The sequence below is a fragment of the Pseudomyrmex gracilis genome, unplaced genomic scaffold (genome assembly GCF_002006095.1).
Source record: "Pseudomyrmex gracilis isolate BER0280 unplaced genomic scaffold, ASM200609v1 scaffold_40, whole genome shotgun sequence".
Classification (NCBI taxonomy): domain Eukaryota; kingdom Metazoa; phylum Arthropoda; class Insecta; order Hymenoptera; family Formicidae; genus Pseudomyrmex; species Pseudomyrmex gracilis.
The window spans coordinates 730,524-746,094 of NW_018020624.1; the positions used below are offsets into that span (position 1 = coordinate 730,524).

Sequence of the window (15,571 nt, forward strand, 5' to 3'; positions counted from 1 at the left end):
ATTTTTCTGATTTTTCTTAACTTATTAAGCTCTACAAAGATAATTTTGAGACAAGGTTTCACACGACTCAACTTCAAATGATAATAAAGATGACCTAACAATATATCCGATTACATAATTATGCAATAAACTTCTTGTTCTTATTCAAATTATGATCGAATAGAAACGTTATGTTTTTAAATAATAAAGACTATTCATACGTCAATTGTTTAAGTAAAACTGCGAGTACGCAATTGTTAAAAAATTTCCGTATAATACAATTGCTATGAAGAATCATATTTCATAGAGCTGATTAAAGCGATCTATCAATACACGAGATAATTTTAAAATTGATACAAATCTGAGTCGCTCTGTGTATCATTAGTATTTTTTGTTTTTCTTTTTTTTTTTTAAAGATAATTGCGCTGTTTTGCAGCGTGAGAAATGAGAATCTTAACACAAATTTCTGCGTCACAAATTTTGCATAAATGTTGCACTCTGATCGCATAAGATCGTAATCAATCGCAGTTTGCTTTCCATTATAGGTAATCAGGATTTTGTAGAAAAAACAGTTCATATCTGCTTAAACAACGGACTCTCTTAAAGACTTGTGTTCCTTCTCTTTTGTAGGCTCTTCAATGTCGCTTTCTCTTTCTGTCCATCTTTCTGTTTACTTCTCAAATTTAAGGCGCATTCTTAATTTCTGTAATTTCCATGTTTAGTTGTCGTTTTACTTTCATTCACTATATATGTTTTTGTAGCATCAAATTATTCTTTAGATTTTGGTAAACGACGCCGATAATTCTTGTAAGTGTTACGAGACATTTCCGTGACGCTCTCGATGAACCTAGTACGACTCTGTTCTCTGATAAAACTACCGATCTCGCTGAGGCACTCTAACGATTCTATTCTCGGCGGTGGAATGTCGCAAACAAAATCTATTGGTATTGGATAATATCTGCGCACGTCCGTCAGATCTCTATCGATAATCCGCGAGTTAATCCGACAATCTTTATTCGCGGAATCAACATATTTCTCGCGTTGCAAAATCTCGACAGGATCTAACGGTGGTCCGGATCTTTTCAAAAAATACATCTGACCGAGATTTAGACGCCACTTCGTACTTACAAGCGTGTTATTCGCGCTTTCAGGACTCAACGTAGGTTCCGCGTGCCGCGGTTGCAGATCGCACTCGTCAGACTGGAAATTCTCGATCGCACTTTGAGCGAGATATTTACGACGGCTGAGATAAGAACTCTCATCCGGTGTCGCGACTGCTCCGGGAATGGTTCCAGGATCGTCAATCCTTCCTGGATCTTTTCGCAGCGATCTTGGCAGAATTTTTCGACTCGTGACGCAGATCTCGGGATTTATATCGGTGTCTTCTCGATCGAACGCGAGAAACACCGGCGTGACGCGAACAGCGAGTCGCTGATTGGTGTTGAACATCTTTGTGATCGCATATATAAGAGCATTAATATTTTTACAACGTAGAACGTATATCGCTCCGCGATTTCTTGCGAAAAGCGGCGGACCGATCCAACAAGGATCGATGACGTAATATGCATCCTTGGCGACCAACGTGGACAAAGCGATCTTGTTGCATTCGATAATGACGTTGGGAGCTTCCTCAAAGGCCAATTTTAGCGCGCCGGCTAACGTCAATTGATTCCAATCGCCGTAAAGAATCCCGCAAACATCTGTGCCGAATTTCACGGTCCACAAATGGGGAAATATACGAAAGGAAGTTCGCAAACCGAATCTATTATCGATCTTCGAACATTTTTGCGTGAAACTTTTCAGGCTTTCCGTGTAATACGAATCTCCGCAGATCACGGCCGAGTCTAGGATCGCCGGACTCCATCGCGAGGGATGACAAAGATGCTGCATCGCGAGAACGGCCACACATATAGCGACACGGTTCTTCCCGACTCGCTCGCCGAAACGACAGTCGTACGCTCCTATCGTTCCCCAAACGGAATAAATCAGATCGACCACTTCGACCACGTAATTGTTCCAGAACCGTCGATTAGTTTTCAACGAATCAAATTTGCTTTTATTTTTCCGTTTCTTGCACGATTTTGCGATCGCATGCACGAACTTCCAGTGGTAATCTAAATACACCCACATTGGATCCTCCTGGAACTTGACAAACTGCAACGTGTTGATGGAGTCCACATGGAGTCTGTGAATGAAGAATCCAGTCGTGCCTTCGTGCTGATTGAGACACATCTGCTTTGCCATTTGACAAATAAAAGAGAAAACGCACAAGCAAGCGTTGCCGTTGGCGAACGTTCTTCTACCTTTCGTGTCGCATTGATAGGGATCTAAATAGTAGTAACAATTGGTTGCTCTCGAGTGCCAGAAACCGTAACAACAGTTGCTAAAGTGTATTATGCCACTTGTGTTTGTCTTGAAGTAGCGTTCCAGATGCCTTTTTACCTAAATAGTATTGAACTTCATTTACAATTAAATTCTTGAAATATTCTCACAACAATATTATAAGAATCAAATAAGTGATAAATGAGGTGTGGACCTCCGGCTCCTTTTGGTAACTCCAATAAATAGAATTAATTAGCAGGGCAATAATGAGTCACGGCAGGATGTTGTGCCGTAGAAAAATTAAAAAATGTAATTGAGACGTTTCGACTTTTATTTTTTAAGTCCTTATCAATCGTTAATTATAGAGTTGTCAAATTTGTCAGTATAACTCAACATTACAAAATTCAAAACACTTAAACAATTACAGAAAATAAATGAGTCATGTTTGTCGTTTGAATTTTGTAATGTTGAGTTATACTGACAAATTTGACAACTCTATAATTAACGATTGATAAGGACTTAAAAAATATAGTCGAAACGTCTCAATTACATTTTTTAATTTTTCTACGGCACAACATCCTGCCATGGCTCATTATTGCCCTGCTAATTAATTCTATTATAAGAATCATTTGTTCAAAAAATATGAAACTTGCATGACAAAGATACACTGAAGAATATTCGAACAAAAATTAAGACCGCAAAAAAATGTGTCAAATTCTCTGTCGTTAATTGCAAGACAAAATCGTAGCATTGTTACGAAAATAAGAAAAAAAAAAAGAAAAAGAAAGAAAATAATTTTTCCTTTTATTTTATTTAACGCTCACTTTCGTGTAAAAGTCATTTTTGCCGCTCCGAGGATTGATCGTCAATGTAACCAGAGATGACGCGCAGTCACGAAGATCGAAAACTCTGTTCATTAGCGGGACGTTTAGCAAGATGTGCTCGGAGTGAAACTTAGGCTCGACGAATTCTCGATACAAACATTCCGCCACTTGAAGAACTTTGTCGATCATGGCCGGAATTGGAGATTGAACAACGTCCCGCTTTACTATGACAGCCAGCAATGCGACGAAGTAACAACGTTTCGCTCGCGGTTCCCGCAGACTGTATCGGTCGCGCAATGCTACCGTTCCGGATACGAAATGTGGCAGCCGATCGACTGGTCTGAAGATCGCTTTGATGTCATCTTCAGGTAATTCTTTTCGGCGAATCTCAAGCAAAGACGTTCTCGGTATCGTTGTCTCGTGAAAATCCATGGCGTCGCAATCCGGTGTCATCTTACGAGCGAACGATATTGTAACCGCTCTGACGACAAATTCTATCTGCCGTGGTTCGTCGATCTCCTTAACGATCAACTTCAGAAATTCGCTTATGTTACCAGACGCAATCATTCTCAGATTCTTCGTGCCCGAAATGGTCCACCAAGCAAAGTAGTTGTTCTCGCGCTTCATAATGCCTACGTGAGCATAGCGGCAGACGAGAATCGCGCCCGTATAGATGTTACTCTTGAATATCTTATCCAACGTCGTTGCCAGGTTCCATCCATCGGTGACGTAGAGATATCCATAATGCAGAGGCGCGAGCACCGGTCGGAACGCGTAGTTTGCGATCTCAAATTCTGATAGCATTGCGTCGGTTGTGCCGCTCACAGACGTATCTTCACTCGCCAACACGTTGTCGTAAGCGTAATCGACGCTCGCTTCGAACAGACCCTGGAGCGTGCGTTTCGACCATGAAATGGGATTGTGAATTATCGACCACGCCATTATGCACAGATCCAGGGAAATTGCGAGGGACGTACGATTACGAAATATTCTTTCAAACGGTCTCGCGATGTCGTCTTCCAAAACGCTAGCTTCGAGCATCGAAACCGCGTAATGTTGCAGCGGCATGAAACCGTCGACGTCACGTCGTCGATGCGAATCTAATTCTGGATCTGATGTGACCCACTCGGCTAACTCGATTAAAGATGATTCCGACTCCAATGGCGATGTCGCGGGCACACTTTGTTTCTCCTCTTCAATTTTTTCTATCCTCGCATGATGATCGACAGTCTTCTTTCGTTTTCGTTTGCGCTTTTTCGTTTCCAGATGAGCGATGGACACGGTATAAAGTCGGAACGGTTTGTTTACTGTCTCACCGGAGTTTGTTTTAATTCTGTCGATCATGGATTTCAAATCGCGAAATTTCATAAGACAGCAGTATTCTTCTTTGCTCGCGTTACCTTTCTCGTCGCAAGAATACGAATCGAAGAGATAATATCTGTCGTTCGCGGTCCAAAATGCGTAGGCGCAATTTGTTAGCACTAATATACCGGTTTGATGTTTCTCTAAAAATTTCTCAATTGTCGTATCTAGCTCGTCGGACGGAGAACTCTCGGGGTCAGCGCGAACGATTTCTTTCAGAATGACGTTGTACTTCGTATCGAGTACGTTCACGTCGTAAAACGATCTGTACTCTTTGTATTGTAATCTGCCGACTCGTTGATTGATTTTATCGGCCAGAAGAATCAACTGATCCAGAGTGCGGCCAGAAAAATGATCCACATCCAGCGCAATCTTAGCCAGAATACATAATATAGCTGAGTAATAACAAGGTTTAAAGTGCGAAGCTTCAACTCGTGCACGATCTAATAAACTCAAACTGCCATGTATTATCTCCGTGTCTTCGTCCACAACCTGTCACAACAATGAGACATCGTGCTAAATAACTTACTTATCGCTTCTATTCGATAATAAATATGGCAACAAAATTGAACGTCTACTGAGAAACTCTTATTGACACATTTATAATACCGCAATATGTTATTACTTTAACAAAGCCGATAACTTCTGGCGACAGGCGGTCTACCTCGGAAGCCCTGACGTTAATTGCTAGTTTCTTCTTTATCTCGTTTGTCTTCTCATAATTGTCTTTTTCTTCGGATAGCTGAATTTAAAGAAAAATTTATTAAATAAAGTTTTCACACAAAATAAAGGAAAAAAAAAATTTTTTTGTAAAATTTCCCCTCGCTTTAGAACAGATTTAAACAGTTGGTACGAACTTAAAATACTTCTATTACAAATTTGTTTAAAAATAAAATGTTTAGGATATCTTCTGAACACTGTTTTAAATTAGTATTTCGTAATCATCAAAAATGTAATGTGCAAAAAAATAAACTAACCTGCAAATCAGATTGAAAGTTCGGAAATATTAGCTTAAATAAAAACTTCTCCATATCGCAGAGAGTTCTCTTTTCAACATATTTTTTTTCTTCGAATTTGTTTCCTTGTTTTCTGTTATCGTGACATGTCAGATGCTTCGTTATTAAAACGGGAGTTCTAATTATCGGTCCAAGTGGTATCAGTTCTGGTCGTAAATCGCAAGGCACTTTTGATAATTCTGTTTTTATCACATGTTCTCTTTTCTCTTCTGATTTTAATTTCTCACGACTGTTTTCGTCAAGTACTTGATTGACGTGTTGGACGTAACTTTCGTCGATAGCTCGAAGAGGCATCGTATGAATCGGCGACAATCTCGAATATAAATACTTCGTGCAAGAAATCTTGATCATCTTCGAGAGTTTCGTGTCTTCTTGTGGCAGCGGCACGATCGCCGCTAACGTAGGCGCTGTAAGATCAACCGGTAAATCATTCTTCAGCTTTGAGTCAATCGAGAATCTCGATACGAGCGAAGGAACCGATTTATTCGCCAATTTTGCTTCCAACAAAACGCCGAGTGTTTTCTTCGGTGGCATCACGTATGGCGGTGGATGATCGTACTTTATCTTCTCTAATATTATTTCTTCGTGCAATTTGATTAGTTCTTCAATCGGATCGTCGATTGTCACTGTAGAGGTTAATAGAGCCAAATTTAGACGATACGGCGCGTCGGGCTGCGCATATTCTTCGATTTCGAGCAGAGGATCTACAAGAATCTTTATTGACACTTCCTCTTTCTTTTCTTTCTTTTTCTCTTCCTCTTCCTCTTCCTCTTCCTCTTCCTCTTCCTCTTCCTCTTCTTCTTCCTCTTCCTCCTCCTCCTCCTCCTCCTCTTCTTCTTCCTCCTCCTCCTCTTCTTCTTCTTCTATCTCTTCTTTTGCAAGCTTTTTCTCTTCGATAGCAATTTCAAGTTTTGTTTCTTCGAGCAAATCGTCGTCTGTAATTGGTAGAAACTTTGTCTTAAACTTTTCAGTTATCTGCTCGTTTGGTATTACAATTTCCACGGGTGATGTATATTTTCCCGGCAGTATCGCTTCAAGACCTACGAAATGGAGCGAGAAAAACGGATCGTTATATTCTAGGACGCCATGAAGAAGATCAACTAATTCGTTGAGATTGTTTGTCACGGTAAATGAAGCTGGGTGATCCCGAAGACGCCATCCCTCCGAATCGCTCCCGTAAGGATTAAACATAAAGAATTTTCCATTTTCTGTCCAAATGGCATACATCAATCGCTTGTTCTCTAACACCACTTCGGGATATCGCTCCAAGTAACGCTCAAGAGCTTCCGCTAGATTAGCGAGGGGATTGGCATCACCATCGACGATGTTTTCCTTTGTCTTGAAGACGGCATCATACTCGGCTAGCTTCAATTTAGGTGGCAAGAAGGAGACGTTCAGATGACTGGGAGCTTGCGTTATTTTTTTAATGACGTCTTCTTCTTCTTCTTTTTCTTCTTCCTCTTCTTCCTCCTCTTCTTCCTCCTCCTCTTCTTTCTCTTCTTCTTCTTCCTCTTCTTCTTCTTCTTCTTCCTCTTCTTCTTCTTCTTCCATTATCTTTACTTTTTCTATTTTTGGCCGACCCTGCTCGATCCATTTTATAACTTGCTCGTAAGTCTTGTTGCTAACGTCGACAATTTGATCTACGTCTATGTTTCGCCAGCAAGTTGGGTCCTTTAATTTTCTATACGCCAACGCGGTCAAAGCAATTATTAAACCTTGCCTGCCACGTGATTCCGGACGATATTCTACGCTAAGACAATTTTTAGTACCGTGAACAATCAGACGATGAACGTTTATCATTTTATACCCTTTTATAAAGTTTAATGTAAGTTCTATCTTTTCTTTTTTCTTTTCCGCTTCTTTTTCTTCCTTTTTTTCTTTTTTTTCTTTTACGGTTTCTTCTTCTTCTTCTTCTTCTTCTTCTTCCTCCTCCTCCTCCTCCTCCTCTTTCTCTTCTTCTTCTTCTTCTTCTTCTTCTTCTTCTTCTTCTTCTTCCTCTTTTTCTTCCTCCGCTTCTTTTTTCTTCTTATCATCTTCTCGTGCAAATACAAAAGTTATTGGCTCGTCTTCCGTCATCATAAACTGATTCACATCTTGCATAACCTCCGGAAATTGAGTAAATATTTCTGTGAACTTGTGCCATCCTTCTCGCATACGCGGTGTCGTGTCGATCGTTTTTTCTTTCGTAATTACTATAGTCGATAGCGATGGAGCTAATGGTCTGCGGTTCGTGCCCTTTTCACGATAAATTACTATCTCATCCGATGTCACGCCGGTCTTTATATAAAGCACCTTGACGCCGTGTATCGAGAAAGAATCCCTTTCTTTACTTTTGGTATTTTTCATTACTATCTCCACCACTTTTTTCACGCTGCTATTCATGATCACGCAAGCAGCTTCTTTGTGAATTTCTTCGCGTTTGTTATCGGCAAAGTCGATCCTGAAGCCCTCGACATCGCACGCAAACGGATCTAGGAAATAATATACATCACCGTCCTTCCAAATTGCGTAGAAGATTTTGTTGATCTCAATCAATCCAAGATCTCGCATATCGAAAAACTCTTCGATACCACTTTCGATAGAAAGAACCGTCTTTCCCTCACCCGGCACCACATTCGCGTCTATCTTTATCTTGGCGGAATACACACCGAGAATAACATCGCTCAGTAAGTCTTCCAGTTGGAACTCCAGCTGGTCGTCGAGTTTTTTTTTGCAAACTCTCATCAAATCGATCAGATAAATGTTGGATTGATTAAAAATCAGGTCGAGTAAAGCGCTCGTCCATTTATTGGCGTTAATCAGTCGAGAATATATCAACGCCGCCACGGCCACTATCAGATGTCCTTTACCTTGCAGATCCTTCGATATTGCGGAATGTGTCAGATGGTACGATCCTTGCACCACCGCTCGGTGTTTTTGGCAAATATTGTAACCACTTGGTCTTCTTTGCGATTTCTCGAGTATCTTTTCTTCAGTTTCTTCGGAATTTTTTACACACACCGGTTCGATTCCGTCGATGGTTATAGCATAAATCATGAAAGACTCGTTTTGCACATTACTCTTCTCGAGGATGATAAAAATTACGCCGAGCAGATCTTTTACGAAGAACAGCTTAGCTGATCCGCTGACTTCATTGGCCCCAACCGGCAAGCCATTTTCTTGTCGCGCTTGACCGTCGAATATGTTGTAGCACCTGGAATTTTTCCAAATGGCTACGTTAAGTACCGGCGACGTTAAGATCCCGGCATCGTGTCGCTCGAAGAATAACTCCAACGCCTTGAGCAGATGAAGTTCCGTTGGATCGCACGAACGAAACCTGCCGGCATACGCTGGGTCGTCGATCCCGATTCTCACATTGAACTTTTTTTGCACGACAAGATTTCTTTTCAAGTTGAGTATGGTCATCGTCCGGCGATCGCTGGTGTCCACGCTCTTGTAGGACTCGCAGTAAAAAATGTCACCGTCTTCGATTATCTGATCGATTATCACCTCGTTCCAATTGCGAGGTTTATAAATCGCGCTCGTGGCAAAAGCTGCAATTGCTGTAGCGCCACCCTGTCATTAGCAATGTTAGAGGCAACGTCTAATCGTACTTTAATCCAAATGTACACTTTTTTAAACTATCAGCTAAGTTAAAAAAAAAAAGTATAAATATTTAACACAAGAAAAAATATAAATAAATTTATTCAAGCAGTGCAACACAAATGTGTTTACATATATTTAATTGATTTAATTTGTGCAAAACTTTCTGCATAGTTATGATATACAAAGTTGTTTGTGATAGTTATGATATATAAAAAAAGATGACAAAAATAAAATATTTTTAAAAAATTAAAAAAAACAACATTCTGTTACTGATTCTATTAGTATTATTATTCTCATTTAATCATCATTATTATTATTTATTTTTATTTTTATTATTCTGACTTACCTGGTAACCTCTGGACAATGGCGAGAATTGCGACACATTTAGATGAATTAGACCAGAACGAACACCGTATTTGATATAAAGAGGAAATTCTGGTTTGATTTCGGTAAGAGAATAAGTGTCGTTTGGTAATTCAAGAATATTTTTCAAGTTTCGATATTTCTCTTCTAAATCTTCATCGAACTCATCGCTGCTCGGCACATTCTCCTTGACCGTTAGGTTAACATGTTTGGTGATTTCTCCGATAGCATTAATAGTCTCGACTGAAATTACCTCATCGCACTCGGCAAGCTGTTTTATCTTTTTTTTAAATACTTGTATCGTTTCATTATCAAACTCTTTTGTGTGTTTCATGTCCATTTTTGATTTAATAACTTTTAAAATACTATAAAAGAGACGTTTTTAAAGTTTCGCGTAAAATGTGGAAGATCCAAATGCGCGGAAATGTGTGAGATAAGTACAAATTAATCATTTTTGGTGAGGAAAGTAGAGTTAATCGTATATGAAAGATAACCTAAGTCACATACATTAAATTTTAACAGATAGCTTATCGTGTTTATATTGCCGAAGACTTTTGACATTTCGAATTTAGTTTATATATAATAACACGTAAAACTATAAAGACAAACACAATCGTATTAAAATTTTATGTATACAGTCGAATTTAAATTTTAAATCATTATTTGCTAGACTAGATTGACATAGTGAAATTATCGATAATAATCTCAAAAAATAAAAAAATGACTATTGGAAATGTTATACTACTACACATAAAATTTAAAAAATTGAGGTTTGACAGCGCATAAATAACATTTGCGAACGATATTTCGGATTAAAAAACAAAATATATATTGTATGTGTTTCTACTTTTAAACAATTAATTATATTGCTGTCACATAAATTCAAAAGTTTTTTTTTAAACATACATAATTATTTTTTTTTATAAGTAAACATATTATAAACTTAGTTTAAAAAAGTGTTTTATCTTGTCGCGCCAAATAAGTAATGACTATTTTTTACAAATTTGTTTGATAGATGTCTTTTTTAAGCATGTAAAATATTTAAAAGCGATAGTTTTAGTAGTTTCGGCGGAATTTCTTAAGAATTTAAAAAAAGGTAGTTTTAAGAAAAACGCGTTTTATTTTTTAATGATATATTCTGCTTTATGTAAGTTTGTTAATTTTTTCAATTTCAATTTTTATAACTTCACAAATATATTCTCAAGGCTTCAGAATATGTTAAAATAAAAAATCAAAGTTTTCGACCTGTGACAAGGGTAGAATATTCTTTACAATGAATGTAACAAGATAGGGTGATCTGTCCAGTGAATGAACACTTAAGCTAGATGTCTGTTAAAATTAGTTTTCAAAAATCGTTATTTATAATTCTCTGAATGCTATTACAGTAAACGCGAGTTGTTTCATTATTAAGATCAGACATTTCAGGACGCAAGTCTAGCAATATTTAATCTAGCATAAGATTAAATAAAAAGTGGCTAAATAACCAATGAATGAACAGAAATTTCTAATAAATGAACAGAAATATTCCAGTAAATAAACGGAATAATATTTTTCAAGTAAATGTGATTTTCAATGCAATATCAATTTTTCTCGATTAGAGCAATTGTTGCAATCAATGGGAAAAAGAAAGTAATACTATGCATATTTTATGAAATTCTGAATGTATGTAACTGTAAGTTTTTATTTAGAAAAAAATATATAGAATAATATTAAATAGAAAATATTATATTATAAATAATTATATATTCATTTTCTCTTTTTCTTTTCTTCTCTATTTCTTATCTTTTCTAGCTTGACCAATTGTTTTTCTGATAGATGTTAGATTATGTCTACGTATTAGAAGTTAATAGAGTAAAAAGACTGAATGTTCATTCACTGATAAAGCATCTATCATGCTCGCCAATGAATGAACGGTTGTTCATTTATTTTGGTATTCATTGATGTTTCCACCCAATGCATGAACACTTAATAAAAATTGATATTCTTTTACAGATCTGTTATTTATTATATATTTTGTTAAAGAAATGTTTAAACAATGTAACTATAAAAACAAATTGATCATAAAACCATTAAATACACTTAAAATACTAATTGTAGATGTCAAGTAACAAGAATTAATTTTGAACTTGTGCGACGCCGTCAAAACAACTGTTTAATCAATCAAATGTAATGACATATAAATTCATGATATAAGTATACTTACACTATGATATGAATTATAGATATACAGAACGCTTTTAAGAGACATCTATTGATTTTCACTGAAAATATTGTGTCAAATATTTAACGTCAAGAGAGCATGTTAGATTTTAATTTTTTGTATAATAAAAGAATATAGAGCAATGTTCATTCACTGAGGAATGTTCATTCATTGGACAAGTCACCCTACATAGTATGTTACATACATGGTGTATAGAGAGATTAATAAAATAAAAGAATTATTTACAGAAGATTTATTACAGAAGATTAGTTGATGGGATATTATACAATGCAAATTTAAATGCTAATTATTGCAATTTTGTAAAATTTCTTAAAATTTACGATTATTATTTTATATAAATCTTATATGTATTAGAGCAAACCAAATACAAACATGAAAATGAAGCGTGAAAATGCGTACAAAGTTCACGCAAAAATAGAAACTCGTAGACGAGATTACAAAATATCTTGTAACATATGTCAGAAAAGTTAATATACTGCGACTTAAAAATAGGTTTTTTAACTTATCGTGACTTTTAACTATCATGTGCGTGTAGTTGTTTTTATATAGAATATTAAACAAACTGCAACCGTTGCAAACAACATAATAATTTTTGTCTACAATAAAAGAGCAACATAAATGTATTCTTAAATCTGCAATTTTAAAAACAAAAACTATTTCATGAAAAGAATAGTAATATTGATTACGTGTAATATTGATTACGTATAAATAAGTTATATATTTTTTACAAGTTTTATCTTACATTTTGTGAAAAATTATCTTTTCAGATTTGATACTAAATAATTGAAGAAGACAAAAACGGACTCTTATTGTAAACGTTTACTTATCAAAATATATATAAACATGTAAATAAAAAAATTTTGAATTTTCTTTTTTATACTAAAGAAAATATAATATCAAGACTTTTTTAAATTAGAAAAATTAAAAGAAAACTAAAAAAGTAAAACACCGCTAAAAAATAGACAAAGGTTCTCGCGTCTTCTTTTTCCTCTTTTTTTTATATGTAACGCTTAGTAGAGAAATCTCCGTCTTGCAATATTACTCAGGAAAATTGTTTGACAGTTGCAATTAAAGTAGAGCATTCGTTGCTTTATATTATAAGTATGTATTAATTTAGACCAAAAATAGCAATGTACATATAATTAATTAAACAATCTAATTGATAGATGTATTTTGGATATTGTTTGGACATTGACATTGTAATATAAAAAATACGAAAGAGATTGATTATATATCAGCGTATTTATAAGCTATGAAGAGTAAAGTTCCTGCTGACGTATAATGACGGGACGATATGATATCTTTCGCATGATACAAGTCACGTACGTAATATCCTCTAAAACTTTGCAAGTTAAATACAAAATGGCGTATTCAATAATGATAATGATAATGATGATAGTGGTGGAAATGTGATCTCTGCACTTAAATGTTAGAATAGATAACAAGAGTTAATGCGCTGTTTCTTCTGTGAAAATTAATCGCATAAAATCTGTATTAATTATCTGTATTAACGGATCTTCTATTTTGTAAACATAACTTGACTTCAAATAATCATAAGTAAAAAGTTATGATTAATACCTTTTTTTTATCAATAAAAAATATCTACCAAATATATAAAAATTGCAGCAAACTTATTTGATAAATCGAATAATTTATTCATGATTTTTTTAAATAATTGAAATATAAAAATAATATAGCAATAATTTTACTAAAAATAAAAAGAAAAAAATTTTCTGTTTTACTTTATTTTTATAATACGGTGTATATGTATAAAACATTAGATATATACTAGATATTAAATTGTGGCAAATGCTGTAGCTTTAAAGTAGATATATAATTTACATTTTAATCCCGTTAGCAGAGTATAGATGAGCCAGTAGTTTATACAATCTAGATGGATATTGTAAGAAGAACGTATCTAACATATAATGTTCCGCATGAGTACTTTTAACTCTCGCGCGATTGGTGGATATTACAACTCTCTAAGACGAGCTGTTGCAGAATTCATCTCCTCCCACGGATCCACACTAGATAACAGGTCACTGGAGTTGCTCTTGGCCTTATCTAAGTAGCGATGCCTGGATGCTTGAGTTGTTATCACTCGAAGATTTTCTGGAATGGCTATGAAAAAGGAACGTGAACAGCAGCTGCATCTTCAGTGAACGAAGAGACGTCGTTGTCGAGAGTTGCACTGCATTGCATTTACTTATTTATTTGCTTTTCTTCATTTCGTAGATGTATTAATCGTAAATTACAGTGTATAGTGCATAATATATATAGTGTGTAATATCTCTTTTAGAATGTTTAATTACATTAGAATAGCAATCCGTAAGTATTACAATTTATATGTTATATAAAGTTTCTCAACATGTTTCTTTTTAATCCTATAACATATGTACAAAAATATATCAATATTACGATTCCTAATTTATTAGATTTGTTTATAAATGTTTTTTTGTATTTCTTTTTATGTATTATACATATATTCGCAAATAATAAATAACAAATACATAAATTTTACTTATAATTTATGTTTTATTATTAAATTTTATGATCTGAGAGAGTTGTTTTTGTAATTTAAATCTATAATTATACGTACAGTTGTGAGTATATAAATAGGGAAAAACTTCTGTTTATATGAAATACATTGTTTTTGAGTTATTATTTGAATTTATCTTTTTTTCTCTTTGCACATGTTGAAAGTATGAGTTTCAAGCTTTATTGTAAGACAGAGTTTTGACAACTCTCTTTGATTCTTTGTTGAAAATTACGAAATCCTAAGTGAAGATATACGTGACGAGCACTTAAATATAAGAAAACACGATATATTTATGGATTTATATAAAAAAAGTAATTTATTTTTTCTATTGTAAACAATGTATTATCAAAAATAACTAATATTTTGTCGGACTACCTTTTTTTCTTGTGATCTCAGCATAGCGACGAATCAAGCATAGAATCAATGAGTTTGATATAGCAATCGATTGGAATGTTATTTCAGGTTTCCTCAATTATTTTATATAAATCGTTCAAATTAGAAGGTTTTTTCATTTTGACTTCTCTATCTACATCATTCTAAAGATGTTCGATGGAGTTCAGGTCGAGAGATTGTGCTGACCAATGCATGACATTCACATTATAAAATAATTGAGGAAACTTAAAAATAACATTCCAATCAATCGTTGTATCAAACTCATTGATACTATGCCTCGTCGTTGTGCTGAGGTCATAAGAAAAAAAGGTGGTCCGACGAAATATTAGTTATTTTTGATGAATATGTTGTTCACAATAGAGAAATTAAATTACTTTTTTTATATAAATCGATGCTTTCTTATTTAAGTGCTTATCAAATATACTTCTTCACTTAGGATTTCGTAAGTTTTAACTAAGAATGACAGAGAGTTATTTGTCAAAACTCTGCCCCACAATAGAGCTTGAAACTCATACTTTCAACATGTGCAAAGAGAAAAAGGCAAATTTAAATAATAATCCAAAAACAATGTATTTTATGTGAACAGAAGTTTTTCCCTATTTATATGCTCATTGTACAATATATATATACAAAGTCATTCAGAACAACCCGTTATCTTTGCAAATACATATTCTTGACTAAATTCTAAGACAACTCTTTATTTGGCAAAATTTTGTCTGAAGTTTACTTTTTGAGTTATTAATAAAAATAGTTGACCACGAGTCGGATACAAGAGAAGGTTTAGTAAATAAATAAGTGAGAAAAAACTCTTTTGAGAGAGAAAGAGAGAGAGATAGAGAAAGATACACAGAAACAGTGTGTAGCGATCAACTGTTCGCGTCAGGCACTACACGTAATCGCCCGTGTCTCTGACGGTGAGTTGCGCCGCCCCTGTCTACCTCTTGTATCCGACTCGATACTAGTTTTT

General features: G+C 35.0%; 3 protein-coding genes across 3 annotated transcripts in view; 1 reads left to right on the forward strand and 2 right to left on the reverse strand.

Annotated features, from left to right (window-relative positions):
• Window positions 1–17: 17 nt before the first annotated feature.
• On the reverse strand, window positions 18–6,285 carry LOC109852943. The gene is made up of 4 exons (XM_020424585.1): window positions 5,465–6,285; window positions 5,113–5,229; window positions 3,126–4,979; window positions 18–2,421 (listed from the first exon to the last, which is right to left on the reverse strand). Exons 1-4 carry the CDS (start codon window positions 6,035–6,037, stop codon window positions 748–750), a joined length of 4,218 nt encoding a protein of 1,405 aa, XP_020280174.1. The 5' UTR covers window positions 6,038–6,285; the 3' UTR covers window positions 18–747.
• A 122-nt stretch (window positions 6,286–6,407) lies between these two features.
• LOC109852941 lies at window positions 6,408–10,111 on the reverse strand. Its single transcript, XM_020424583.1, has 4 exons — window positions 9,435–10,111; window positions 7,517–9,058; window positions 6,567–6,868; window positions 6,408–6,438 (listed from the first exon to the last, which is right to left on the reverse strand). Exons 1-4 carry the CDS (start codon window positions 9,789–9,791, stop codon window positions 6,408–6,410), a joined length of 2,232 nt encoding a protein of 743 aa, XP_020280172.1. The 5' UTR covers window positions 9,792–10,111.
• Window positions 10,112–13,778: 3,667 nt separating this feature from the next.
• The window catches only part of LOC109852948 (scavenger receptor class B member 1-like), a 40,990-nt gene continuing 39,197 nt past the window's right edge, over window positions 13,779–15,571 (forward strand). Inside the window, exon 1 of the mRNA XM_020424591.1 lies at window positions 13,779–14,000. Coding sequence (XP_020280180.1) covers window positions 13,973–14,000 — 28 coding nt within the window. The 5' untranslated portion in view covers window positions 13,779–13,972. The remainder of the gene's footprint in view (window positions 14,001–15,571) is intronic.